General features: G+C 39.6%; 2 protein-coding genes across 7 annotated transcripts in view; one reads left to right on the plus strand and one right to left on the minus strand.

Annotated features, from left to right (window-relative positions):
- Positions 1-21,128, plus strand: part of omd (osteomodulin) — a 36,115-nt gene extending 14,987 nt beyond the window's left edge. For both annotated transcript variants that reach the window (XM_087994212.1, XM_043707888.2), the window contains 2 exons: positions 5,550-6,484; positions 19,290-21,128. In XM_087994212.1, coding sequence (XP_087850338.1) covers positions 5,572-6,484; positions 19,290-19,543 — 1,167 coding nt within the window. In that variant the 5' untranslated portion in view covers positions 5,550-5,571 and the 3' untranslated portion in view covers positions 19,544-21,128. The remainder of the gene's footprint in view (positions 1-5,549; positions 6,485-19,289) is intronic.
- The window catches only part of cenpp (centromere protein P), a 348,725-nt gene that overhangs the window by 212,296 nt on the left and 109,039 nt on the right, over positions 1-27,390 (minus strand). The gene's annotated exons all lie outside the window — the stretch shown is intronic.

Below are 27,390 nucleotides of genomic sequence, written 5' to 3' on the forward strand. Positions count from 1 at the left end.
GAGTTCTGTGGATTTGCTTGCTTTATCAAATCTGTCATGTAGGGTTGGCAGCATTCTAATCTTCCATTACAAAGAATGTCATTTTAAGTCAATTTTACTTCCAAGAGACATAGCTTGTCTCTCATAAAAGACATTCTGATGTCCTCTTCACTCCATTTCTATGTTTCTGATGTTTGCTTTTCAACAATAACTTTATCCAACTGCTTGTGAGGGATCTTACAATTAGATATGCGTGTAAACCAATGCCTGCCCCAGCATGTCAATGTAATCACCCAGTTGGTCACTATGCACCTGGCAAGAGCACACCTGCTAGATTGACAGCAAATTCAGAATCATGCCTGAAATATTGTGCAAAACAATTCATCACAAAATGCAAGTGTATTGCCATTATTCTTCTGTTTGTATTGCAGTGATATGTACTGCTCATTACCCAGTAGTTTCACAAGTTAGATTCTCAATTAACATAAGTGCCCAACAGCAGCTACGTAAATACTATTTCCAGTCAGCATGTTCCGAAGTTGTTATATTACACCAGTTTCCGTATGTGTTATAAAATGAAAATTTGCCTTCACCAAAGTTCAACTTGCTTTATTGTAAAAGTATTCCAAGATAATTCACAGATGCATTATCAGATAAAATCTGATATCAAGCCACAAGAGATATTTGGGTAGATGACAAAAATAAACTTGATTAAAAAGGCAGGGTTTAAGGCGTGCATTAAAGGAAGACAGAGGTGCAAACGTTCCAGGAAAGAATTCTAGTACTTAGACGTTTAGTTAATTGAAGGCATGGCTATCAACAGTGGAGCAACTAAAAAAAATCAGATTTCTCAAGGACCCAGAATTAGAGAACCTTACATAGCCAAGTGGATAGTGGGGAAATTACAGATACATTCAGATTTTAAAACAAGGGTGAGAATGATAAAACTGAGGCAGTGCTGATCAAGAAATAATACTGGTTGAGAAATAAGCACAAGGATGAAGGGTCAACAGAAATTTAGATATAGCCAACAGTACGAAGCTTATGAAGATTTGCAATGGTTTAATCTGATCTTGGCTGCTTTTGAATAATCAAATCAAAGGTACCAAAGATAATATCAAGGGTTTTGGAAAATGACAAAAGCTTTGGTTTAGATTAAATTAGAAAAGAAACAGTTGTGCAAGGGCCTAACGAAGGATGACCTGCAAAATTCAAAACCTTTGATGATCAAAATGTTCTTGCTTGGCACCTGATTTACTTTTCAACAAATGCTTAATTCAGATGATTATATAAAAGACGTGGCAAAGAGACATGCCTAAAATTAGCTTATTTCCCCCTCTAATGTGTGTTTGAAACTGGTGAAACTATGAATAACCTTGGTGTTCTCTTCACTGTTCTTACAGCGTTGATGACTTATTTTGCAATATATATAGCACTCCTGTAACAAGTTGAGAAAGGGACTCCACCTTTAGCAGGATCCACTTTGAACACTATGTGAAAGTGAGGACTGCAGATGCTGGAGGTTAGAGTCAAGATTAGAGTGGTGCTGAAAAAGCACAGCAGGTCAGGCAGCATCTGAGGAGCAGGAAAATCGACATTTCCTGATGAAGGGCTCCTGCCCGAAACGTCGATTTTCCTGTTCCTCGGATGATGCCTGACCTGCTCTGCTTTTCCAGACCACTCTAATCTCTTCTTCTATAAATACAATGTCCTACGTTGACTCGAGAGAACACTTCTTATTGTTGACAATGATGTTTTTGGGTTGTCTGTTTGCTCACTGAGCTGGTGGGTTTTTTTGTCAGAAATTCTGTCACCATGCGAGATAATATCATCAGTGAGCCTCCGTTGAAGCATTTGTGTTCTGTCCCACTTGCTATTTGTGTGCCTTGGCTCGTTGTGGTGGGTGATATCATTTCTGGTTCTGTTTCTGAGAAGTTGATAAATGGGGTCCAAATGTATATGCTCGTAAATGGAGTTCCGGTTTGAATGCCAGGTGTGTAGAAATTCCGTGCGTGTCTTTGTTTGGCCTGTCCTAGGATGGATGCATTTTCCCAGTCGAACTGGTGTCCCTCTTCGTCTTTGTATCTGGATACTGGTGATAGTTGGTCATGACTTTTATTGGCTAGTTCATGCTCATGTATACTTGTGGCTAATTTCCTGCTGGCTTGTCCAATATAATGTTTGTTGTAATCCTTGCAGGGTATCTGTATATTGTATTTGTTCTGCTGGCTGTGGGTATGGGGTCCTTTAAATTCATCAGTAATTGTTTTAGTGTGGCAGTAGGTTCCTGGGTTACCATGATGCTCGGGGCCAGAGCAGTCTGGTGGTCATCTCTGAAAATGCCTTTGATGTATAGTAGGGTGACTAGAGTCTCCAGGCGTGTTGTGTCTTCCTGTTTTGGTCTGTTGTGCAGGAAACAGCAGACTGTGTTTATTGGGTAACCATTGTTCCTGAATACGTTTATATAGGTGCTTCTCTTCGGCTTCCCGTAGTTCCAGGATGCAACAGTGTGTTGTGGCTCATTTAAACAGTGTACTGATGCATGTCCCGTTGCAGGTGTTGGAATGGCTGCTTCTGTCGTTGAGTACCTGGTTTGTTGTATGGCTTTCCTATAATCGCTGGTCTGCAGTTCTCCATTGGCTTTTTGTTGTACCATGATGTCCAAGAAGGGGAGTTGGTTATGGTTCTCTTCCCTTTTGGTGAATTTTGTACCGGTGAGAATGTTGTTTATGTGTTCATGAGTTTCTTCTAGTTTGTCATAATTAATGATGACAAAGTTGTCATCCACATAGCGAACCCAAAGCTGAGGTTGGATTGTGGGAAGGGCTATTCGTTCTAACCTCTGTATAATTGCTCCTGCTATAAGTCCTGATATTGGTGATCCCACAGGCATCCTATTGATTTGTTTGTATATCTTGTTGTTGAAAGTGAAGAGGGTATGAGGCACAAGTCCAGTGGTTTGAGGATGCTGTCCTTGCCAATGGAGTTGGGACTGACAGGTGATTGTGTCTCTAGTTTGTCTAGCAGTGAGGCCAGTTTTTCTTTGGCTAGAGTGATATTTTCTCCAAAATCTCAATGATCTTTTTGTTTATGATGGATTATGTTAAGTGTCTAGTATTGGTTTGGATAGACAAAGAAATGCAGTGCAATAAGAAATCAATATTTTATGAAGATCCTGGAAGCAGAGAAAGGGCTGATCTAAGATACCTTCTACTAGTACTCATAACCCTGAAAACAAAACCAGCAATATCACTGATAACATTACTAAATCGTGGCATGACCGTAAGAAATAAAAAGCAGCTACTTAATTACCTTGATGCAACCTGAGTAATTTCAAACCTTAGAATTGTAAAACTTTTTGTTGAAGAGCAGATTCTGAAGAAGATTTTTAGTGCATTTAGTAACTATTCAACTTGCTGTCTTAATTTCTTTTCCATCAAATGTCATACTGATCAACTATTGCTGCATCTTTTGAGGGATCCCTGCAAATCAACAATACTTGAATGACTATGGCATTGATTGTAGCTGCATCAAAAGATCTGAATAGGTTTACCATCAACAGTGGATACTAATTCTTTTTTAGATCAGTCAGTCAGTCATTGCCAGAGTGTGCCATTTCTGCCACCTCCGGCGAGATACTATCACCAGACACGTACTATTCTTCTCTCTCTTGTCAGCCTTCTGCAATGACTATTTCTTCCCGGATCCTCTTATCCACTCTTCGTCCACTCCAAGCACCTCCCTACAACCCCATAGGCACCTTTCCATGCAACTGCAAAAGGTGTAAAATCTGCCCATTTACTTCCTTTCTCCTCACAATTTAAGGCTCCAAACACACCTTCCAGCGGAAGCAGTGATTTATCTGCATTTCATACAATGTAGCCAACTGTATTCACTGCTCACAATATGGTCTTCTCTACCTTGGAGAGACAAAGCACAGATGGGCAACTGTTTTTCAGAATGTTTACGTTCAGTCAACAAAAATGACCCTGAGTTTCCAGTTACCTGCCATTTCAACACATCATCGTGTTCCCTGGCCAACATCTGTCTCAGACTTACTACAATACTCCAGCGAAGTTCAGTGCAAGTTGGACAAACAACACCTCGTTTTCCACTTGGGAACTCAATAGCCTTCTGAATTCAATAATGGATTTTAGGGCCTGTGCACCTTCTCTCATGGCCTTACCCCAACTGCCAAAACCCAGGCCTTGTCATCACATGGGCTTCTACCACAAACAACCCACTGTCAGTCCTCATTAGCAGTTATTGATTCTCTCAGGCTGACCTGTGCGTTTTCCATTGACTGCCCAACTGTTTTATCTCTCTGTGGACTCCATCTCCACCTATCGTTTATTCCTCCCCTTCCCCCCACCTCTTCTTCAGCATATATATCAACCTTTTCCAAGCTACAATCAGTTCAGACCCAAAATGTTAACTCTGCTTCCTCTCCACAGATGCTGTCATATTTGCTGAGTTTTTCCAGCAATTTCTGATTTTATTGCCAGACTGTGTTGCTTAAATACCACAAGTTGAGAAAACCAATTCAGTGAATTTACTAACATGCTTGTAAGTATTTTGAAAAACCTGTTTGGGTATGTTATCGCTGGAGCAGGTGGGTCTCAAACCTGGAGCTTCTGGTATTGAAGCAGGGATACTACACTACAATGGAAGCATTCAACTGTCTGATCTGTGCAGCAAATTACAGGATTTAATGAATAGGCTTTTGCTATGACTTATGAACACTTAAAACATTGTCAAGTCAGCAATTAATTAAATATCTAATAGTGCTACAATGGAACTTGCATTGCTGGCTTGTTTTTCCTATAATTGGAAGTTAACTATATGTCTATTTTCTAACTTCATGGGATGCTGTGTGATTATGAATGACTTGGTCAGTTTAACTAGCATGTCATTATCATTTTCCTTTTTTTTAAATCGGTGAAATCCAGATTCCAAATTGTCTTCTGAGAGAGCTGGTTTGGTAGGTGGGCACTCACAGAAGGTTGTGTGCGAAGCTTCCAGACAGTACAAACAATGCAGAATTCACCAGCTCAACAAACAGTTTTTTGGTTTCATATCTGACATTGAAAATTTGAAATTCAGTCCCTAAGATAATAATAAATTGAGAAAGTGGTTTTGAGACAGTGGTTTTTGCCACTTTTGAGACTGTGGTTTCTGCCACTCAAAGAGAGTGCCAGCTGTATGACATTAATCTAATAAGTGCCTGAAAACTATGAAGATTACAGTCATCAACACAGGAATGAACTAAGGGGTTTTAGCAACATTAAGGGGCAGACTATTCAGCCTTTAATTTTGAATAATCCTGCTGAAGTGTCAAATATTCACCTTTTACTGGGTAAAAGCAAAATGTGTTATGCATTTTACATGTGAGAGATACTACATCATTTGTCATAAAACATCTTCAAAGGAGGTTCTCAAAATTGTTCAAGAATTGTTCGCCATCATTTAACTTAAGGGGTACATAATTGCTTTTGCTCATTTTGTTATATCAACTGAATGTTCTCATTTGATTTATGGTTTATTTTCTCACATTCATTTTGTTTTATTAGAGACAAAACCATCACAATAAGAATGACCTTCATCACAGGGCTGCCAATATTAATACTTGTCTTCAGTGTAAACATTCATTGTCAAGAAAACTATGATGGTCCATTTGCTCCACCTCCACGACAACGACGTATTCGTACACCTATAGAGACTGATCTATATAGATTCTTTCCCAGAGAGTGTGCTCAAGAATGCAGATGCACACCATCATTTCCTTTGGCTATGTACTGTGACAATCGAAAACTCAAATATGTGCCCAATATCCCAGCACATGTGCGATACCTTTATCTTCAGATCAACGAAATTGAAAGTGTACCAGAAAATGCTTTTGTTAATGCAACATTGCTTCAAGAAATTAATCTTAGCCACAATAAATTGAAGTCTTCTAAGATACCCAAAGGTGTGTTTGGAAAGCTCCAAAATCTGATTGGCCTTAACCTGGAACACAACAAACTTGAAGAAGTTCCAGTTCCACTTCCTAAATCTCTTCAAAGACTTACTTTGGGTTTCAACAAGATTACTAAACTGCCTGCTGACAATTTTCGTACACTAATTAATGTAACAATGCTGGACCTGAGCAATAATAAACTTCCTGATGGCGCTGTCAAGGGAAATTATCTTGGAAAAATGAAGGGTCTCCTACAATTAAACTTGCACAGCAACAAGCTGAAATCCATGCCAGGAGATCTTCCATCTTCTCTGCTGCAACTTTCAGTTGAAAACAACTCAATATCATCTATCCCAGAAAATTACTTCAGAAAAACTCCAAACCTCATCTCATTAAGGATGACATACAATAAGCTGAAACAAGTCCCATACAGTGTGTTCAATCTCTCAAATTTATTGGAACTGAATCTAGGACACAACCAACTGTCTGAAACCTTCTACGTTTCAAGGCAACTAGAGCACCTGTACCTCAACAATAACAACTTTACAAGTATGGGAAATGTTACATTGCATTTTCAGTAATTAAAAGTCACAATTAACTTTTGAAAATCAGACAGATTTATTCTTAGTAAGTTGCTTGATAACATAGTGATTAAGATATTATCCTTAAATTGCTATGGCAGTGGTTGAAGTCAAAGTAAGGACTGGGATTCTGTCTTGTTTACCAGTTCTGTGCATTCATTCACAGCCACTTCTTACAAAGAATATGCGATAACTTCACTTCCCTTCAATTCAGGTGCAAACTCTCAATGTCAGACTGCATCCTATTTGCCTTCAATGTAGAATACTCCCAGTTCTGCCCTGTGTTCTTTATTGTGCTCACCTCCTGCCATGCACAGCAACCAGTCCCATACCACATCACAATCTTATGATGTTACCCTTCCTGCTGCTATGCTCTGAGCGCAGACCCCTTTTCTCATCCCAACTAAACATTCTGAATTGATGGGGATTGTTCACAACTGTGGCATTCTACCAATGGGTAATCCACTTGCTTGACAGCAAACGGCCTTTCAATCTTGCGGGCTGCTGCACAGAAATCAGTGTTTTAAAAACTGACAATGAGATTTGCCCACAAACTCAGCTGCATTTTAATAATCTGAGGACACTTGGAACAGTATGAGGCCATTCCCTCCCTGACACATCATATGTATTGTGATCATAATGTCTGATATGCAGTAAGGTGGTAAGTAGGATGAGCGTAGGCCATTTGTTATCTCTAGCCTGCTCTGTTAATCAACAAAATCTTGGCTGATCTGACTGGCTTTAACACCTTTTCCCTGTCTGTACCCTATGACACTTGTCTCAAGGAACAAAAAGAAAACAAAGAACAGTACAGCACACGAACAGGTCCTTCCATCCACCAAGACTGTGCCGATACATGGTGCCTTTCTAAAGTAAAAACCCTTTGCCTCAACACTGTCTGTATCCCTCTATTCCTTGACTATTCGTTTATCAGTCACAATGTCCTTTTTATCGTTGCTATTGTATCCGTCTCCACACATCATGTGCATTCCAGGAATTTACCACCACCTGAGTAAACAACAAGATTTTCACAGAAAGTCATGGAGTAATACAGCACGGAAACAGACCCTTCAGCCCAACTCCTCCATGCCAACTTGGTTTGATAAAGTCCCATTTACCTGTATTTGGCCCAGATCTGTCTAACCCTTTCCTATCAATGAATCTATCCAAATGTCTTTTAAATGTTGCAATTGTGCTCACCCCTACCACTTCCTCTGGCAGCTCGTTCCATACACGCACCACCTCTGTGTGAAAAGTGTGCCCCTCAGGTCGCTTCTAAATCTTTCTCCTCTCACCTTAAACCTATGCCCTTTCGTTTTGGACTCCCCTACCGTGGGAAAAGGACCTCTCACCATATCCATGCCCCTCATGATTTTATAAACCTCTATAAGGTCACCCTTAGTCTCCTATGCTCCAGGAAAAACATCCAAGCCCATCCAGCCTCTCCTTATAACTCTTGGTAACATCCTTGTAAATCGTTTTTGCACTCTTTCCAGTTTAATGATACCCTTTGCCTTAGGGCAGCACGGTGGCACAGTGGTTAGCACTGCTGCCTCACAGCGCCAGAGACCCGGGTTCAATTCCTGCCTCAGGCGACTGACTGTGTGGAGTTTGCACGTTCTCCCCGTGTCTGCGTGGGTTTCCTCCAGGTGCTCCGGTTTCCTTCCACAGTCCAAAAATGTGCAGGTCAGGTGAATTGGCCAAGCTAAATTGCCTGTAGTGTTAGGTAAGGGGTAAATGTAGGGGTATGGGTGGGTTGCGCTTCGGTGTGGACTTGTTGGGCCGAAGGGCCTGTTTCCACACTGTAATGTAATCTAATCTAATCTTCCTATAGCAGGGTGACCAAACTGTATGCACTACTCCAAATGTGGCCTCACCAATGTTTTGTGCAACCATAACATGACATCCCAACTCCTATAATCAATGCTCTGACAGATGAAGACAAGGGTACCAAATGCCTTATTCACCACTCTGTCTACCTGTGACGCCACTTTCAACTCCCTTAAACTTACCTCTTTTACCTTAGACCTTTGTGCCCTTGTAATTGACTTTCTACACTGGTAAAACAATTCTGACTACCCATTCTATTTGTGCCTCTCATCATTTTGTAACTTCTATCAGGTCGTCATTAACCTTTCAACATTTGTCCAATCTCTCCTCATTGCTAATACCATCCAAACTAGGCAACATACTGATAAACCATTCCTTTACCCTTGCCAGAGCCTCCACATCCTTCTGATACTGTAGCAACCAGAATTTTACACCATATTCCAAATGTGGCCTCATTCAAGTCCTATAAAGTTGCAACATGACTTGCCAATTTTTACACTCTGCCCTGAACAATGAAGGGAACTATGGTGCTGTATACCTAGATCCCTCTGTATGTTGAAGCTATTAAGGATTCAGCCATTTATTGTATACTTCCGTTCTGTATTAGATCTCCCAAAATACACCACCTCGCATTTGTCTAGATTAAGTTCAATCTGCCATTTCTCCACCGAGGTTTCTAGTATGTCTATATCCTGCTTTATCTATTGGTAAATCTCCTCACTATCTGCAACTCCCCCAATCTTTGTGTCATCCTCAAAGTTTTTAATCAGACCACCTAAAGTCACCACCAAATCATTTATATGTACTACAAATAACAGGGGTCTCAGCACTGATCCATATAGAATGTCACATGTCATAGATCTGCAATCTGAAAAGTACCTTTCCACTGCTACTCTCCATCCTCTATGACTAAGCTAGATCTGTGTTCATCTTACCACATCACCACAGAACCCATGTGACTTCATTTTTTGAAACAGCTTGCCACGCGGGACCTTGTCAAATGTCTTGCAAAAGTCCACTGAAGCAAGATCTATGGTCCTGTCCTTAACAATCAATTTTGACACATGCTCAAAAAACTCAATCAAGTTTGTGGGACACAACCTTCTCCAAACAAAGCCATGCTGTTTATCACTAACAAGTTCATATCTTTCCAAATATGAATAAATCCTAAGCCTAAGAATCTTAAGGTTCACCAGCCTGTAATTTCCTCGGTTATCCCTGTTGCCCTTCTTAAACAAAGGAACAACGTTGGCTATTCTCTAGTTCTCTGGGACCTCTCCTGTGACTAAAGAAACAAGAAATATTTTGTACAAGATCCCAACAATTTCTCACCTGACTCCCTCAGCACTCTAGAATAGTCCTATCAGGTCCTGGGATTTGTCTACCTAATGCTTTTCAAAACACCTGACACAACCTCCTTATTTATAAGGACATGTCTTAGAATATTAACATACCCTCTCTCAAGACACACTCTTCACCATGTTTTTTTCCCTTCTGAATACTGATGCAAAGTATTTCTTTAAGGACCTGACTCCCTTCTCTCTGGCTCCACGCATAAATTCTCTCCTTTGTCCTTGAGTGGACCTACCCTTTCCCTGGCAATCTCTTGCTCCTTATATATGTATGAAACACCTTGGGATTTTCCTTAATCCGGTTTGCTAGACAGTTCATGCCCTTTTTGGCCCTCCTAACTCCTTGTTTGAGTTCTTTCCTGCTGACTTTGTATTCTTTGAGAGCTTTGTTTGTCTTCATTTCCTAAGGCTTACATATGCCTCCTTTTTCTTTCTGACTAATCTCTCAATTTCTGTTGTCATCCAAGGTTGCTGAATCTTACCATCTATATCCTTCATTTTCACAGGAAATGCTCATCCTGAATTATAATAAACTTGCCTTTAACAGATTCCCACAGACCAAATGTGGATTTACTCGCGAAAAGCCTCCCCCAAGCTACAATCCCCAGTTCCTGCCGACTATGGTTGTAGTTAACCTTCCACCAATTTAATACTTTTAACCAAGGCCTACTCTTGTCCTGATCCATAACTAACTTAAAACTTACAGAATTATGGTCACTGATCCCAAAATGCTCCCCCACTGAAACTTCAATGACTTGGCCAGGCTTGTTCCCCAATCCCGGGTCTAGTACGACCTCTTCCCTAGTTGAGAGAAGGTGAGGACTGCTGATCCTGGAGACTCAGAGTCGAAAAATGTGGCGCTGGAAAAGCACAGCAGGTCAGGCAGCATCCAAGTAGAGAGAGAGTCAACATTTTGGTCATAATCCCTTCATCAGGAATCCTTTGCACTTTATCAGGCAAAGAAGCAGGCCTCCATGAGCTATCACAAGTCATTAATTATAAATAGTTGAGAGACTATAGTACTCATTGGGACACTTCACTATTTACAGAATGCCAACCTGAAAATTCTCTTAACTCTGTTTCCAGCTAATTAGCCAATCCCCTATCCATATTAATCTAACCAACTCAAACTCCAAGAACATGAACTCTTCTTCTATGGCAATCTTTTGTGTAACACCACATTAAATGTCTCTTGGAAGTCCAACTACACAACAACTAATGACTTTTCATCAATTTTTAAAGAACAGCAATAAAACTGTAAATCATGATCTCCATTTCACAAAAGCATGGTGACTCTGCTTGATTGCATTGATTTTCTAAAGGTCGTGTTATTATTGTACTTAATAATGAATTTTCTCAATGACAAATCATAACTGTCTTATAGTTTCCTGATCTGAATAGCGATGTTATACTAGCGAAGCCCTTATCTGCTGGGACTTTTCAGAATCTATAGACTTTTCAAAGATTCTGACCATCCTCCATCTCTGCAGCCAATTCCTTAAAGACTGTTTTAGTCAGCTTTTGGTCTCATTAGATTTCTTAGCACCCTTTCACTAGAGATCGAGATTGTTTAAAGTTACTTCCTCCCTTTTGTTCTCAGATTTTCTATAATCCTCCTCAGAATGCTATTTATGTCTTCTATTTTGAAGACCAACCTAAAATAGTTGACATTATTCCCCCAAAATTAATTACATTTCAATTTTTTATTAAGCCTGTGTCATAACAAAACACCAGATCTAAAATAGTCTACTCCTTGGTTGGTGTTACATTTTACTCTGAGAAACTGTTTCAAATATACTCAAAAGTTATCTTTCAAACTATTTTTGCCTAATTTGTACTTTCCTTACAAGGCCCCATTATTTCCTGATCTAGATTCTGTTCCATTGTATAGCTGCTGTCAAGGGACCTGGGAATAATTACCACCAGCGACTTCTTTACTTTGCAATTTCGCATCTCCATCTAAACTAACTCAGCATTTTGATATAACTCTGCACCAAGATCATTTCTAATTACAATACCAATCTCATCTTTTATGAACAAAGCAACTGGACCATCTTTATCCTTCTTTCCTCTTCCCATCTTTCAGAAATGTCAAATACTTTTGAATATACAGGACGAAGCCATGGTCTTTTTACAACCATTGCTCTGTGATGGTTATCATAGCATAATAATTTACCTCTATTTGTGCTATCTATTCATCCACCTTGTTTCAAATGTTGTGTGAATTTAGATAAAGTGCCTTTAATTCTATATTTTCCCACTTTCCCTGAGCTACCCTATGTGCTGGTATGTTCTGTCCCTTTCTATCACACTCTGGTTATCCCTACCCACATCATTACCCTGCACTATTGCCTTCCGCTTTAAATTTCCAAATGTCTTTTCATCTGAAAGCTGGCACCCACCATTTAGCTTAAATTATCTCTACAGCATTAGATGCATGAATCCACAGCACACCTAATCACAGTTCAAGTGAACTTCGTCTTTCTCCGTTAATAGTGCCAGCATCCCAGGAATCAAAACCCATATCTTCTATGCACTCAACTCTCTGATATTACTTATTCTAGGTCAATTTGCTCATGGCTAAGGTAGCAATGTAGAGATTGTTATTTTTGTGTTGCTGCCCATTAATTTAGTCCCAAGCTGCTCTTACTGTTTCCAACAACCACTTTCTTAGTCCTACTTATACTGTTGGTACCTAGCTGCGCCTTGAAAACTGATTCCAAATTTCTTTGCAATCCTAAAGAGATGTCCTTAACCTTGGAACTGGAAAGGCAACACAGCTTTCAGGACTCATGCTCTCAGCTGCAGGGAACAGAAAATGAACTCTGCAACTATTCTGTCTTCAAACACATGCACTTTTGTTCCACTTTCACTTGAATGACATCTTATATCAGGGTGTCATGAACAGAGGCACAGGCATGATCATCATGGATTGTTGTTATCTAGTTCATGGATTATCTAGTTCACTAACATTCTTTAGCGAAGAAAATCTAATATGCTTAACTGACCTGGCCAGATGTGAAACCACACCAACAATGACGTGGTGAACTCTTAAATGCCCTTTAAAATGGCCTAACAAATCACTCAGCTCCAGGGTAAATAGGGTTGAACAACAAATGGTGGCCTTGCTCCTACATTTTATAAAAGATTTTTGAAAAATCCATAATTAATATATATTAATAAATTAAACCTGCTACATTCAAAATTCAACAGTAATATCTGCTAGTTCTTATTTTCACATTGGTGTGCAGGTTAAATGAAGAAAACAAATTTGTTGGTTTCTGAAGAAAGGATTTTGACATTGCCAATGGTGCAAATTACAGCAAAATGCTTATTGAAATTGAAGCCAATATATGAGTTGAAAATATTTACAAACCCTAAAAGCAGCAACCCGATGCCATTTTTTGGGCAACATCACATATCAGTAGTTCGCAAGTCTTCATAACATACCGGCACGTAGGGTAAATCAGGAAAAGTGGGAAAATATAGAATTAAAAGCTCCTTACCTGAATTCACACATCATTTTTAACAAGGTGGATGAATTGCTAGCACAAATAGAGGTAAGCTAGCATGGTATGAAAACTATCACAAAGCAATAATTGTAAAATGACCATGGCCTAGTCCTGTATATTCAACAGTATTTGACAGTTCTGAAGGATGGGAAGGTGAATAAAGATGGTACAGTTGGATATATAAAATTTAGAAGGGAATTGAAAAGAAAATCTGAGGGGCGAAGACTATTAGAAAGGACAGTTAAGATAAAAGAAAATCCAAAAGTCTTATCCAACAGTAAAATAATATCTGAAGTATAAATCTGCTAGTTGCATGAGAAATGCTAACTTGGAGAAGACACTCAGATAGACAGGCAGAGTTTGAGAGAGATTGTCTTGGAATATTGTGTTGTAGGAGAACTACTGCAAGCAGTTGTATGATTTGGAATACGCTATCTGAAGGATACACAGACAAGTTTCTGTGTTGGTTTCTGAAGAAAAGAATCTGACATTGCCCATAGTGCAAAGGACTGTAAAATGCTTGTTGAAATTAAAGCCAATATATCAGTTGAAAATATTTCCAAACCCTAAAAGCAGCAACTTCCAAGGGCAACATCAAAGAAAAATAATAAGCAAGTCATCAACTCAACAGGTTGAATATATAAAATTGAAAAGGGAATTTGAAAATAAAATAAGAGGGCAAAGACTTTGAGAAAGGGCAACTAACGTAAAATGTTCTACAGCAGTTAAATAGCAAAAAGGGTAAGCTGATTCAGAACCAAAGAGGATACTCATGTATGGAAGCAGATCCTCAAAATGAGCACTTTGCCATCTTTACCATCAAACATGATGCTATCTGCATCTTTGTGAAGAAAAGATCAGTTGAGAGAATACACATCCTAAAAATTATAATGAAGGTCCATTACAAAAGCTGGCAGCAGTTAAAGTTGAAAAATCACCAAGACCAACTGATGTCGATTGAAGAATATGTGGGGTGTGAAATTGTGGAAGGAACTGGCATATGTTTATCATTTGTCAGTAGGATTGGAAGTAACATTGAAGACCATTGAAAAGTGAGTGGCAGCATGAATACAAAGTTGTTTAAGTGACATGTGAAAAAAGTGGTGGTGAAAGATTATTTTTCAGATTGTGAAAAGGTACATAATAGTACTCTTTGAGATCACCACTAAGGGACCCCTGCTTCTCATGACATATATTAATGACATGGAGGGACCCCTGCTTCTCATGACATATATTAATGACATGGACTTAAGTGTACAGGGCAAAACTTCAAAACTTGGAAGTGTAGTGAGCAGTAATAGATCTCAAGAAGACAGGAGTGCTCGGCACAACAGATGAAGTTTAATGCAGCAGAGTGCAAAGTGATCTATTTTGGTAGGGTAAACAATGTAAGGCAGCACAAAATAAAGGGCGGCACGGTGGCACAGTGGTTAGCACTGCTGCCTCACAGCGCTGGAGACCCGGGTTCAATTCCCGACTGACTGTGTGGAGTTTGCACATTCTCCCCGTGTCTGCGTGGGTTTCCTCCGGGTGCTCCGATTTCCTCCCACATCACAAAGATGTGCAGGTCAGGTGAATTGGCCATGCTAAATTGCCCGTAGTGTTAGGTAAGGGGTAAATGTAGGGGTATGGGTGGGTTGCGCTTCGGCGGGTCGGTGTGGACTTGTTGGGCCGAAGGGCCTGTTTCCACACTGTAATGTAATCTAATCTAATCTAATTCTAAAGGCCATAACAGAGGGACCTGGTGGCAGCTGAGATGGTTAATAAACTGTTTAAAGAAACATATTGAACTCAGGGCTTTCAATCTTTAGAAACCAATGGTCTCAATTTGCATATTATATTTAATTTTAGGCACTACATTCGAAGAAAAATGCAAAGGCTTCAACATCAGTGCCGAAAGATTTACGAGAAAGATTCCAGGGAAGGATTTCAGCCATGTGTATAGACTGGAGAAGTTAGGATACTTCTGAGAGAATAAGTTGACAGGAGATTTGATAGAGGTGTTGAAAATTACGAGTAGTCTAAATTAAATAAACAAAAAATACTTTTCACATTCAAAAGTTAATGAGAACTAATGGAGACAGATTTAAAGTACAGTAATCTCCCGAGCATCCGGCATGGATGGAGAGTTGGGAGGTGGTGGTTTCGCAGTTACATGAGAAGTACGAGTTTGGAGAAGATACATAGATAGACAGACAGACTAGATAGAGATCAAGAGAGAATATCTCAGACTATTGCACTGTGGGTTAACTACTGTGGTTGGAGGCACCCTTCTACTGCCAGTTATATGTTTGGGTGTCAGGGAACAGGAACTTTCGGGTGGTTTGATTAAGAACCAAAATGACAACTGTTTTTTAGATTTGAAATAAGCAATCTGAAGGGTCGAGGCAACACTGTCACAGTTGGCTGAAATGCATTATCCTTTGCTGTGAGCATTCTAATAAATATTAACAATATTTGATTAATTTCTTAAAAGGATTTCACAAAGATGTAAAAATCAAATTTAGTTTTAAATTCCATTTCTATTATTTATTCGTTGTTTCTCCTCCCAATTCCACTTCAGATCCACTTTTAACCCGTCTTGGCTGAGACTGGTAAGAAAGGCCAACAGCAGAGGCCAAGTTTCCAGTCAATCTGGCAAATCAGTGCAGGATTTCTCTATTATTCATTTGTTAGCAAATTATTATTCCTCTGCAAACCTGTTCAGCGATTGTCAGTTGACTATTACATCACGAGAAATGTATCAAAGCCAAACACAAGTCATAGAAATGCATATCCAGCCAAGTTGTTTTTTAAACATTTGTTCATGGAATGTGAGTGTTACTGGTTAGATCAATATTTTCCATTTCTTCATGACCTTGAGACACAGCTGCATAATATAGGAAATAGGCACACCCGCCAAGCCGCTAGATAGGGGGTTGCAGCAACAATGAAAGAACAATGATATATTTCCAAGCTTTTGGTTAATTGTTTTCACTTTAAGCCAAAAATAGCAATACAACTTGCATTTTTATAGCACATTTAACTCAGTAAAAAGTTCCAAGATACTTCACACTGATATCAGGACACAAAGTTAGCTATCGAAACACAAAAGGAAATATTATGGTTGATAATCAAAGGCTTGGGCAGAAGAAAAGATTTTAAACTGCCTCTTAAAGGAAGGGAGGTAAGGAAACTTTCAGCAGGAAATTCTCAAGCTGATAGGAAGATTGCAATTGATGGAGTGTTCAAATTTGGGGGTGTGCAACTGCCCAAAACTGGAGGAGCACAGATATCCTGGAGACTGTGGGACATTAAGAAAGATAGAAGCATTGAGAGTATGAATGAATTCGAAAACATCAATGAAAATTTTAAAATAGAGGTGTTATTTACATAGAAACATCGAAAACGGGAGCTTGAGAAGGCCATTTGGCCCTTTGGGCACATTCCATCATTCATTATGCTCATGGCTGATCATCCAACTCAACAACCTGTTCTCATTTTCCTCACATACCTTTTGATTTCTTCAGGCTCAACTGTTTTATCCAACTTTTTATTCAAATCATACAATTTTTTCGCCTCAATTGCTTTCCCTGGCAGCGAATTCCACAGGCTCATCACTCTGGGTGAAGAAATATTTCCACATCTTAGTCCTCAGTAGTTCACTTCATATCCTCAGACCGTGACCCCAATTCTGGATTCTCTTGCCATTGGGAACACCCTTCCAACATCTACCCTGTATAGTTCTGTTAGAATTTTATAGGTCTCCATGAAATCCTCCCCTCATTTTTCTGAACTGCAGCAAATATAATTCTGACCTATTCAACTTTTCCTCATACATCAGTCCTGCTATCTCAGCAATAGTCTGGTAAATCTTTTCTTCACTGTCTCTGTACTAAAGCATTCTTCTTCAGACAAAGAGTTCAAAACTGCACACAATATTCCAGGTGTGATCTCACCAAGGCCCGGTATAACTGCAGCAAGACAATGCTGCTCCTGTATTTGAATCTTCTCATTATGAAGATCAACATATAGTTTCCCTCCTTTACTGTCTGCTGCACCTGCATGCTTACTTCCAGCAACTGGTATACAAAGACACTCAGATCCCATTGCACATTCCCCTCTCTCAAATTATAGCTATTTAGATAATAATCTGTTTTTCTAGTTTTGCTACCAGTGTGGATATTGCATAGCATCTGTCATGCATTTGCCCATTACTCTGCCTGTCCAAATACCACTGCAGCATCTCTGCCTCCTCCTCACAGCTCAGCCTCTCACCCAGCTTTGTGTCACTTACAAATTTTGAGCTATTACATTTAGTTTCCTCATTCAAATCATTAACATATGGTGTGCAATGTTATGGACCAGGCCAGATCCCCCACAAAACAATTTAGCAAGATATCCCAGAACCAAAACTTTCCTAGCTGTTTTAAATAAATATAAGGTGAATATTCCAGGAGAGACAGAGCTGGTCAAACCACATATTTTACACAAAATAGAATTTATTTACACACAAACAAAAGAAAATTGAATTGAGAATAACATAACTGTTTGAAAACCCAACTGACATTAAAACATGACTTAACAAAGAGCTGTTAATTTCCTGCAACGTCTCATAACACACCCCTTGGCAAAAAGATAAATTCAAACACAGGTTCTTACAGAAGAGAGATTGCGTAGAGAAAGAGGATCAGCGTGGAGCTGGTTTTTTGGATCTCCAGCTAAAACCTAACCCAAATAGAAAAAAAAAACCTGAACTGGAAAAAACGGTCACTTTCTTTTCATTGTATAAGTGTTTAAAAAAACTTAAAAGCTTTTTCAAGTAGACATTTCCAGACATATCAGAATCTCTGCCTTTACGACACCTCTTAAAAAAAAGAAAATAACCTTGTTTAGAAATAGACCTATTTATTCCTACTCTTTGTTTCCCATCTGCCAATAGGTTTTCCATCCATCTCAATGCACCTCCCCAAATCCCATATGCTTCAATTTAATTTTACACACTGATCTTTTATGTGGGACATTGATGAAAGCCTTCCAGAAGTCCAAATACACCACATCCAGTGGTTTCCCCTGATCAACAACACTGCTAGTTACATCCTCAAATAATTCCAGTAGATTTAACCAGGAAAAAATGTATGTCAAATAGCACAGCTGTGTGGGTGAACAGGACTTAGTGTGAGTAACAAAGCAGCAGCAGAGTTTCAAAAGGCTTTCCACAAAGGAAACCACCGACAAAGGTTGCAGCAGATGAACTCAGTCAGGGTGGTCAGGTAATATTGCAGAGGTGGAAATAGGTAGTCTTAGCATTAGTAAAATTAAATGATAGGAAATGCATTTCCCAGTCAAATGTAAGACTAAGGTTGTAATCAATAAAGTTTAGTCATTTGGAAATTGATGTTTTGCTTTAGTGATTACCGTACTGAGAAACAGCGTTTAGTATGAGCATGAGAAGTATGAGGCAGCCAAGGATATATCCTTGTGAATACCAGAAGAAACTGTTCTGAAGCAAAAAAATAGCCTATTATCTGGCTATAGCTGGGTAGATAAAAATATACTGCTTTTTGTGGTCAATCATGTCAAAGACTACAGGCAGATTAAGAAAATCAAGGTGGGATAGTTCATCTTGATCATAATCACATTGGAATGCCATTTATACCTTAAGACATTTTGGCAAGGTGGCAGACGTAGAAACCAGGTAACTAATTAAGTCAAGGAAATTGAGGCAAATTATAATGCCTAAACCAATACATCAGTTAATTTCCCAGATAAAAAAGCATCAAATCTTGGATCTGCTTGGTGTGCATAGTCAAACGACTGATTAAACAAATGCAATATTTATGTACTTCTACTATACATGGAGGCAAAGAATCTGAATAATTCAACTGCACTCAAATAATTAAGTAGCTTATTCACTGCTGTCCTATTTAAAAATTACACTAATGAGGTTCCTCTCAAGTTTTGACTTATAGTCCAAAAATATAGAATAAGAATGCAAAAAATATGCAATATGCTAACATTTATTAATTTGAATATTTTGTCATTAAATGTTTAGGGAATATTTTATTGGGTTAGTAATCATATTTTTTTCCTTTCACAGCACTTAATATTACCTTGATGTGCCCAGCAATTGATATCACAAACCCAAACCATCTGACATATATACGGCTTGAGAAAAATATGCTGAGACGCCCTTTCAGCATGTATATCTATGTCTGCTTCCCTCGTCTCCGAAATTTAGATTTTGGTGAACAGAATCCCACACCAATTGTTGAAACCCAAGGAGCCCCTGGACTGTTTGGAATACCAATGTCACCACCTGATGGAGAACCAGAAAGTCTAATCAATTACTAGCTCTTATCCATGTAACGAATTAATAATAGCTTCAAAAGTAATTATGCATCTCATCTACCTATTGCATAATTTGTCTAAACCACAAAAGCAAACAAATGTCATGTTGTTTTCACTCGACTGTCAATTTCTTTATCAAAATCTGCCTACAAAAAGATGGTACATTCTGAGATTGGAAGTCAAAATGAATTTTATTTTTAATTTCGACTAACTTTTTAAAACAAGTATTTGGAAAATGCATTTCCACAGGGACAAAGAGAAACAATTGGTTCTATCAGTTTGAATTAAATGAATGAATTAGCTTTATCACCACTTGTGACAATAACGGAAAAAGACATCGTTTTAAAGCTAGTTAGCATTTCATTGCAAGACTTAATGCAAAACAATGTACATTTTTGAACAGAACCATGAAATGGATCATCCCATAATAAAGGACCCCCTTACATGGGGCATGCCAAATTGACAGCCATAGGGATGAGCACATGAGCCAATTGCATATATTACAACTTTTCCGTTGTAATTTGATAAGTGTTGATAACACCTAGATTACAAAAATACTCATGATGTACACTTATATTTGAGAAAAGACTGACTTCAGGCAGAAGTGAACACAGGAATCTTCTTGCACATAAAGGAGAATGGGGTGGCATCACAGCATAATGTGGAGAAGATCCAGTTGCAAAGAATGAATGTTGAAAATCATACTTGCGTGCCTCCAGTAAAAAACAAGCTCAAAGTTAAAAATCTAATTTCAGCCTCCATTTATTTAATCATATGTTCTACATCAATTATGCCACATTTGTCCTTTAGTCTAGCTATTGTCAAGTCTCCTTTCACTTTATGCATGCAAACAATTCTGACTATCACATACCTCTAAGACTGTACAGTCAAGATTGAATTACAATCAATATATATGTAATAATGTTATGTAATGCACATGTTTTAAAAGAAAATCACATTATTAAACTGATGTAGAAGAAAATGAGCAAATATCAAAAACAAAACATTAGGTTCTCACAGAAGTATTCTATGAAACATAGGAAATTAAATGTATTTAGATTCATTCTTCCTATACTGCACGTTTCTACCTAACATGTTCAAAAATTTTCAGAAAACTCATTTCTCAAATTGTCATACTTAACAGTTACGATTGGGTTGGGATATCTGATCGGCATGGACAAGTTTCCGTGCCGTACATCTCTATAACTATGACTGAGAACTCACAATAAAGATTCCACCTAAATAATCTAACTTTCCATGAAATTGTATACTTATGCTGCTTAGACTTTTATTCACAATAACTTTGCGTAACTTTTTATTAAGCTTACTTTTGCAAATGCTGTATTTAAGTAGCAGAATGTTAAGGTTGTGCTGAAGTTGACATTTTATTTGTCCACAAATAGTAACAATATTGTACAATTTATATATCCCTGTTTTCATGTACAAAGGTTTGTTTAACTTTTCTAATGTTACACACCATATATTATCAATTACGTAGCAGTATGTTGTCTTCTCTAAGATGGAAAATTCAATCTTACCTTTCTTCAAGCATTCTTATTTCACTAAATAAAATATCATTTATGGCAGAGATGTTAATATTTCAAGATTAATTGTCATCATAACTGGGTGAAATTACATTGGTTGAAAATGCACCAGGAATCTAATGCTAGGTCAAGAAATATTTCATACATCATCTGAATAATCCATTGGTGGAATAATCCAATAGTATGGGCGGCACAGTGGCACAGTGGTTAGCACTGCAGCCTCACAGCGCCAGAGACCCGGGTTCAATTCCCGTCTCAGGCGACTCTCTGTGTGGAGTTTGCACATTCTCCCCGTGTCTGCGTGGGTTTCCTCCGGGTGCTCCGGTTTCCTCCCACAATCCAAAAAAATGTGCAGGTTAGGTTAATGGCCATGCTAAATTGCCCGTAGTGTTAGGTGAAGGGGTAAATGTGGGGGGTGGGTTGCGCTTCGGCGGGTCGGTGTGGACTTGTTGGGCCGAAGGGCCTGTTTCCACACTGTAATCTAATAATCTAATCTAATATCTTTTGAAAAAAAATTAAGATTTCATGGCACAACAGCCTTCAAAATACAGATCTTGTTCTTTCAGATTCAATGGAAAGGAAATCCTTTGTTTCTAGTCCAAGGGAGCCTTCTGTTTCCCACTTCCCTTTAAACCTTTGCACATTAAGATATGGGAGGATAGTGCCAGTAGATGGTCTACTAGAAAACCCAACCGGCACAGCATACATTGCCACTTCAGGGACCAAGAACTAGTAGAAAGCATTTAAAGCTTAGGTATGGTCCAGCCATATGCAGAATAAAACTTTCTCTTCGACTCCTTCAAATTCTGCCATTATCCCATCTGCAGAACAAATAACTCCTTAGTGAACTTGCAAATGTTCCTATTTTCGTCATAAGGCTGTGGCTTCTCAGTTTGCCAATCTGTGCTGAAATACTTTCTGCTTTAGGGGCATATCCATGAAGAACTGGATTAAGTCTGCCAGCTCACACCTCCTTGTAATCAGCAAGCTCAAAGATTTTCAGCAATGGATAAGAATTCAGATACCAGAGATGAAAGATGAATGTCTATTCCTAGCATTCCTATTTGAATTATCTGTATTGTAAGATCAAAGTAGTCTTTCCAAATTTAATGCCCAATACTTATTGATGAGGCTTACTGAATAGCTTGGAAACTAGCACACTCATCTTTAGGTCAGAATGTTGCTGTTTTGTACTCCAAACCAGGCCTTCTGCAGATAATCAAGGCTGGCAGAGTGGCTGGGATTTCCCAATTTTTCCACAATGTTGGGGTTGCAGTATGACACACACGACACACCCAACTAACAATAACTCGCAAGCTTGCCAGATCTTGAGGAGGTAAGTCACTAGCAGCAGGATTCTTAGCCTCTGACCTGCGATTGTAACCACACTAAATTCAGCTTTTCATTAATGGTAAGCCCAGGATAATAGTGGTTGATTCAGCGAAAGTAATGCCATCAATGTCAAGGAGGAGAGGCAAGATTCTCTCTTAGAGACAGTCACTGCCTGACGCTGTTAGGCACGAATGTTACTTGTCAGTCTAAACCTGGGTCTTGTCCAAGTCTTGCAGAACTTGAATGTCTGCTGCTTCAATATTCAAGGAGTCGTGAATGGTGCTGGACATTCTGCAATTATCAGTGGAGGTCCCGACTTCTGATCTTATGATGGAAGGAAGCTGAAGATAGTTAGGCCGAAGACTCTACCCTGAGGAACCCTTGCATTATGGCCAGGAGCTGTGATAACTGACTGACCAATGACCACAACTACGTTCCTTTGTGCTAGGTATGACTCCATCCAGTGAGGAGAATTCCTCAATTCCCATTGACTGTAAAATTGCTAGGGCTCCTTGATGCTACATTCATTCATATCATGGGCAATCACTCTCAAATCCCTCTAGAGTTCAGTTCTTTTATACACATTTGCAATAAGACTGCAGTGAGGTCAGGAGGTGAAAGCTCCAACTGAGCATCAATGTGCAAGTTATCGTTAAGCAAATGCTGCTAGATAATAGTGTTGTACTCCTTCCATCATTTTACCACTGATCAAGAGTATACTGATGGGACAGTAATTGGCCAGGTTATTTGTATCATTTTTTTGTGCACAGGACACACCAAGTCGACTTTCCTCATTGTTGGATAAATGCCTGAGTCATAGCTATCCAGGAACAGATTGGCTAGCGGTGCAGCAAGTTCTGGAGCACAAGTAATCAGTACTGTTTCTGGAATGTTGTCAGGGCCCATACACATTACAGTCTCTTAAGCAGTTTCTTGGTATCACAGGGAGTGAAATGAATTGGCTGCAAACTAGCATGTGTGATGCTGGTGGGCTCTGGAGGAGGCTGAGATAGATCATCCACTTGGCACTTTTGGCTGAAATTTATGACAAATTCTTCAGCCTTATCTTTTTGCACTGATGTGCTGGGCACTCCCATCACTGAAGATGGCAGTAATTGTGAAACCACATTCTCCGTCAAATTGTTTAATTGTCCACCAACTTTCTCGACGAGATGTGGCACAACTGCAGAGTTTAGATGTGTTGCTTGGCCCACCTATCACTTGTTGCAGACATTGTTTGGCATGCAACTAGCCCTGTGTTGTAGCTTCACCAGTTTGACATCTCATTTTTAGGTACTTTTAGTTCTATTCCTGGAATGCCCTCCTGTACTCTACATTGAACCAGGACTGATCCTCTGGTTTGATGCTAATAGTACGGTAGGGAATATGCAAGGCCATGAGATTGCAGATTGTGTTCAAGTACAATTCTGCTACTGCTGAAGCTCTTAGTGCCTCATGGATATGAAGATTTAAGTTGCTAGATTTGTTTGAAGTCTATCCCATTTAGCATGGTGGAAGTCAATATGAAGACAATAATATGTCTCCAAAAGGACTGTGTGGTCATCACCTCTCTCAATGCAGTCATGGACTGATGTACCTGTAGCATACAGATTTGCAAGGATGAGATCAAGCATGTATTTCCAACTTGTTGGTTCCTTCATCACCCGCTGCAGACCAGATCGAGTAGCTATGCCCTGTAGGACTAGACCAGCTTGATCAATAGTGGTGCAGCCGAGCCTCTCTTGATTCCCCCCATCCAGTGTTTAACATGGGGGGAGTAGTATGTGATAATCTGTAGGAGGTTGCCTTGTTCATTTTTGACTTGAAGACCCTGAGAGCAACCCCTTCCTCCCTCTCATTACCTCTGCTGAATCTGTCCTGCAGTACAATAAGACATATCCAGGGTTGGTAATGGTGCTGTTTGGAACAGTGTGTGTAAGTTATGGTTCTGTAAAAATGACCATGTCAGGCTGTTAATTGTCTAATCTGTGATTGAGCTCTCCAAATTTTAGCACTATCCCTTAGGTATTAGTAAAGAAGGCTTTAAAAGATCAACGAAGTTGAGTTTGCCATTGTTGTTTCTGATGTCTGGGTCGATGCCAGGTAGACCGCCCAGTTTTGTTCCTTCTTCAAAATGTTTTAGTCGTTTGCTACAATTGGATTGCTTGCTCAGCCACTTTAAGGAGCAGTAATAAGTCAACCACATTTCTGTGGGTAGAGTCACGTCACCCACACCAGGGAAGGACATCAGGTTTCTTTCTCAGAGGAACATTAATGACACTGATGGATTTTTACAACAACGTTTTCATGGTCATCGTCAACTTTAATTTCAGATTTTTGAATTTGATTTTCTCCATCTGATGTGTTGGGAATTCAAACCTAGCTCTCCAGAGTAATACCTGGATTGCTAAATTACCAAACAAATGACAATATCATTACAATTTTGGATCCCAATCTTGAGCTGACAGCCACTGAAGTGAAGAGGCTGAAACTGCTGGTGACACAACAACATCTAAGCAAGTGGGGCAGGGAGATGACATTTAGACATTGGGAATTAGGAGGTTGGACCTGCAAGGAGAGGAGTCAGAGGTTGAGGTAAAATTATAGCTTGCAGTGGTCACTCCCTCTCCTGCATCATGCCACAATCATCCTCAGCTTGGAGTTGCTTGAAGCCCCCTCTTTACTGGAGTCTGGCAAACAGGCTCACTATTTTACCATCAGAAGGCTACTGTTCTCACCTGCCAGAGTTGGACCGAAGGGTCTGTTTCCATGCTGTACATCTCTATGACTCTAAGAATCGATGGAGAAGGCACAGAACATTCCGGAAGACACATAACCTGGCTATAATTTCGAGAGACTAAACTGTTTTTTTAATTTAAGAGTAGTTCTTATAACTACTGGAATAGCATACCATTAGAATCTTGCTTTATTTGAGAACAGTTAGTTACAGCGTGACCCCCACATCTGCGGAATCATTTCCACAGTTTCAGTTACCCACAGTCTACCATGGCCCGAACATATTATAGGAACGTTCCAGAACCAGGGACCAGCAGACTGCTGGGAAGGTACAGTTCCCATTTAAATGAATGGGCTCGCTCCTATCTGCAGTTTCCGGCTTCCACAATAAGTCTTGGATCATATCCCCCGCAGGTGCAGGGGGACTACTGTAGGTAGAAGTGAATTATTTGGTTTGTTAATAGTTTAGTTTAGTTAATTTGTTCACTGTTACAGTGAGATAAATAAATTATTACTTGTTGATTTTAAAGTGAGTGTCAGGCATTTATTTTATTTAACCACTAGAAGTTGCTTTAGTTACACCACTTTTCACACTCAGTTTAGAGATTATAGGGTGAGGTGTTCCTCTTTGGGTATTTCAGTTTTAGTTCTCAGAGGGGAGTCAACCTCCACTTTACAACATATATCAGATACTTTGGGGTGACTGAGAAATCTGTTAAGGCACTATAGACATGTTAATTCAATTCTGTCACTCATTCTAATTAAGACAAGTCAAGTGATTTGCCATATGAAACGGGGCACACATTTCTATACACATTTCACGCTGTTATAAGCTTCATTTCCCTGGCAGAGTAGATGGCACAGAGTTCCAAGAAAGTACATGTTGATCAAGTTGTAGAAATTATATCATCATAGTTACTCTTTTCATATCCATGTCATCAAACACTAAAATGTAATAACAGCCCATGTCATCAGCAAACACCAAAGGGTCACGAAAGAGGAAAAAACCACTAAGCACTGCAAATATACAAAATCATGCATATGCAGAAGTTGCAATCTCTTTGTATTACACCATCATATTTTGATATTTTGACATAGTTGTTTTTCCATAGAATGGATTTGGTAATGAATTGTGTTTTGTGCTTTTAGAAACTAAATAGAATTTACAGGGATTCACAATGCCACGTCACCTACAGCAGATGTCTCCACACTGACAGCAGCTTTAAGCAATTCATCATGTTGTTTTAATTGGTCAATAAAATTTCACAATGATTACGGTAAAGCCTACTTTGTGCATGACCATGAGCCCTAACCTCCCCAATATCACAGTGAGCTTTGAAACAAGGATACTTTCTAATCTGCAGCTGAAGCTAAAATGCAGGTGGAATCTAATTTAGGATAAAAGGGGTAAAGGGCTAAGCAAGTTAGACTATAAAATGAAAATGCTCCTTTTTATTATCACTTCACTCCAATTCTCTAGAGGAGAAGAAGATGGTCAGGCAGGACAGGTCATGAGGGTGGTGCCGAGTTGGAAGGCTGGAACTGGGAGGGGAAATGAGGAGACTGGTGAAATCCACATTGATGCCGTGGGGTTGGAAGGTCCCAAGGCAGGAGATGAGGCGTTCGTCCTCCAGATGTTGGGTGGTTAAGGAGTGGCGATGGAGGAGGCCCAGGACCTATATGTACTTGGGGGAGTGGGAGAGGGAGTTAAAGTATTTGGCCATGGAGTGGTGGGGTTGGTTGGTGTGGGTGTCCTGGAGATGTCCTCTGAAGTGCTCTGCAAGTAGGCGTCCTGGCTCCCCAATGTAGACCGCATTGGTAGCAACAAATACAATAAATGAAATGTGTGGAAGTGCGGATAAAACACTGATGAATGTGGAAGGCTCCTTTGGGGCCTTGGCCAGAGGTGAGAGGGTGGTGTAGGCGCAACTTTTACAATTCCTGCGGTGGCAGGGAAGGTGCCGGGAGAGGAGGATGGGTTGGTGGGGGGCATGGACGTGACAAGGGAGTCGCGGAGGGAATGGTCTTTACGGAAAGCGGATAGGGAGGGAAATATATCTCTGCTGGTGGGTTCCGTTTGTAGATGGCAGAAATGGCGGAGGATGATGTGATGTACATAGTGGTTGGTGGGGGAAAAGGTGAGGACCAGGGAGGTTCTGTTCTTGTTGAGGTTGGAGGGATGGGATTCAAGGGCAGAGGTGGATGAGATGCACTGTGGGCATCATCAAACACATGGGA

The sequence above is a fragment of the Chiloscyllium plagiosum genome, unplaced genomic scaffold (genome assembly GCF_037043375.1).
Source record: "Chiloscyllium plagiosum isolate Xiang-an unplaced genomic scaffold, Cpla_swu_hap1 HiC_scaffold_14, whole genome shotgun sequence".
NCBI lineage: Eukaryota > Metazoa > Chordata > Chondrichthyes > Orectolobiformes > Hemiscylliidae > Chiloscyllium > Chiloscyllium plagiosum.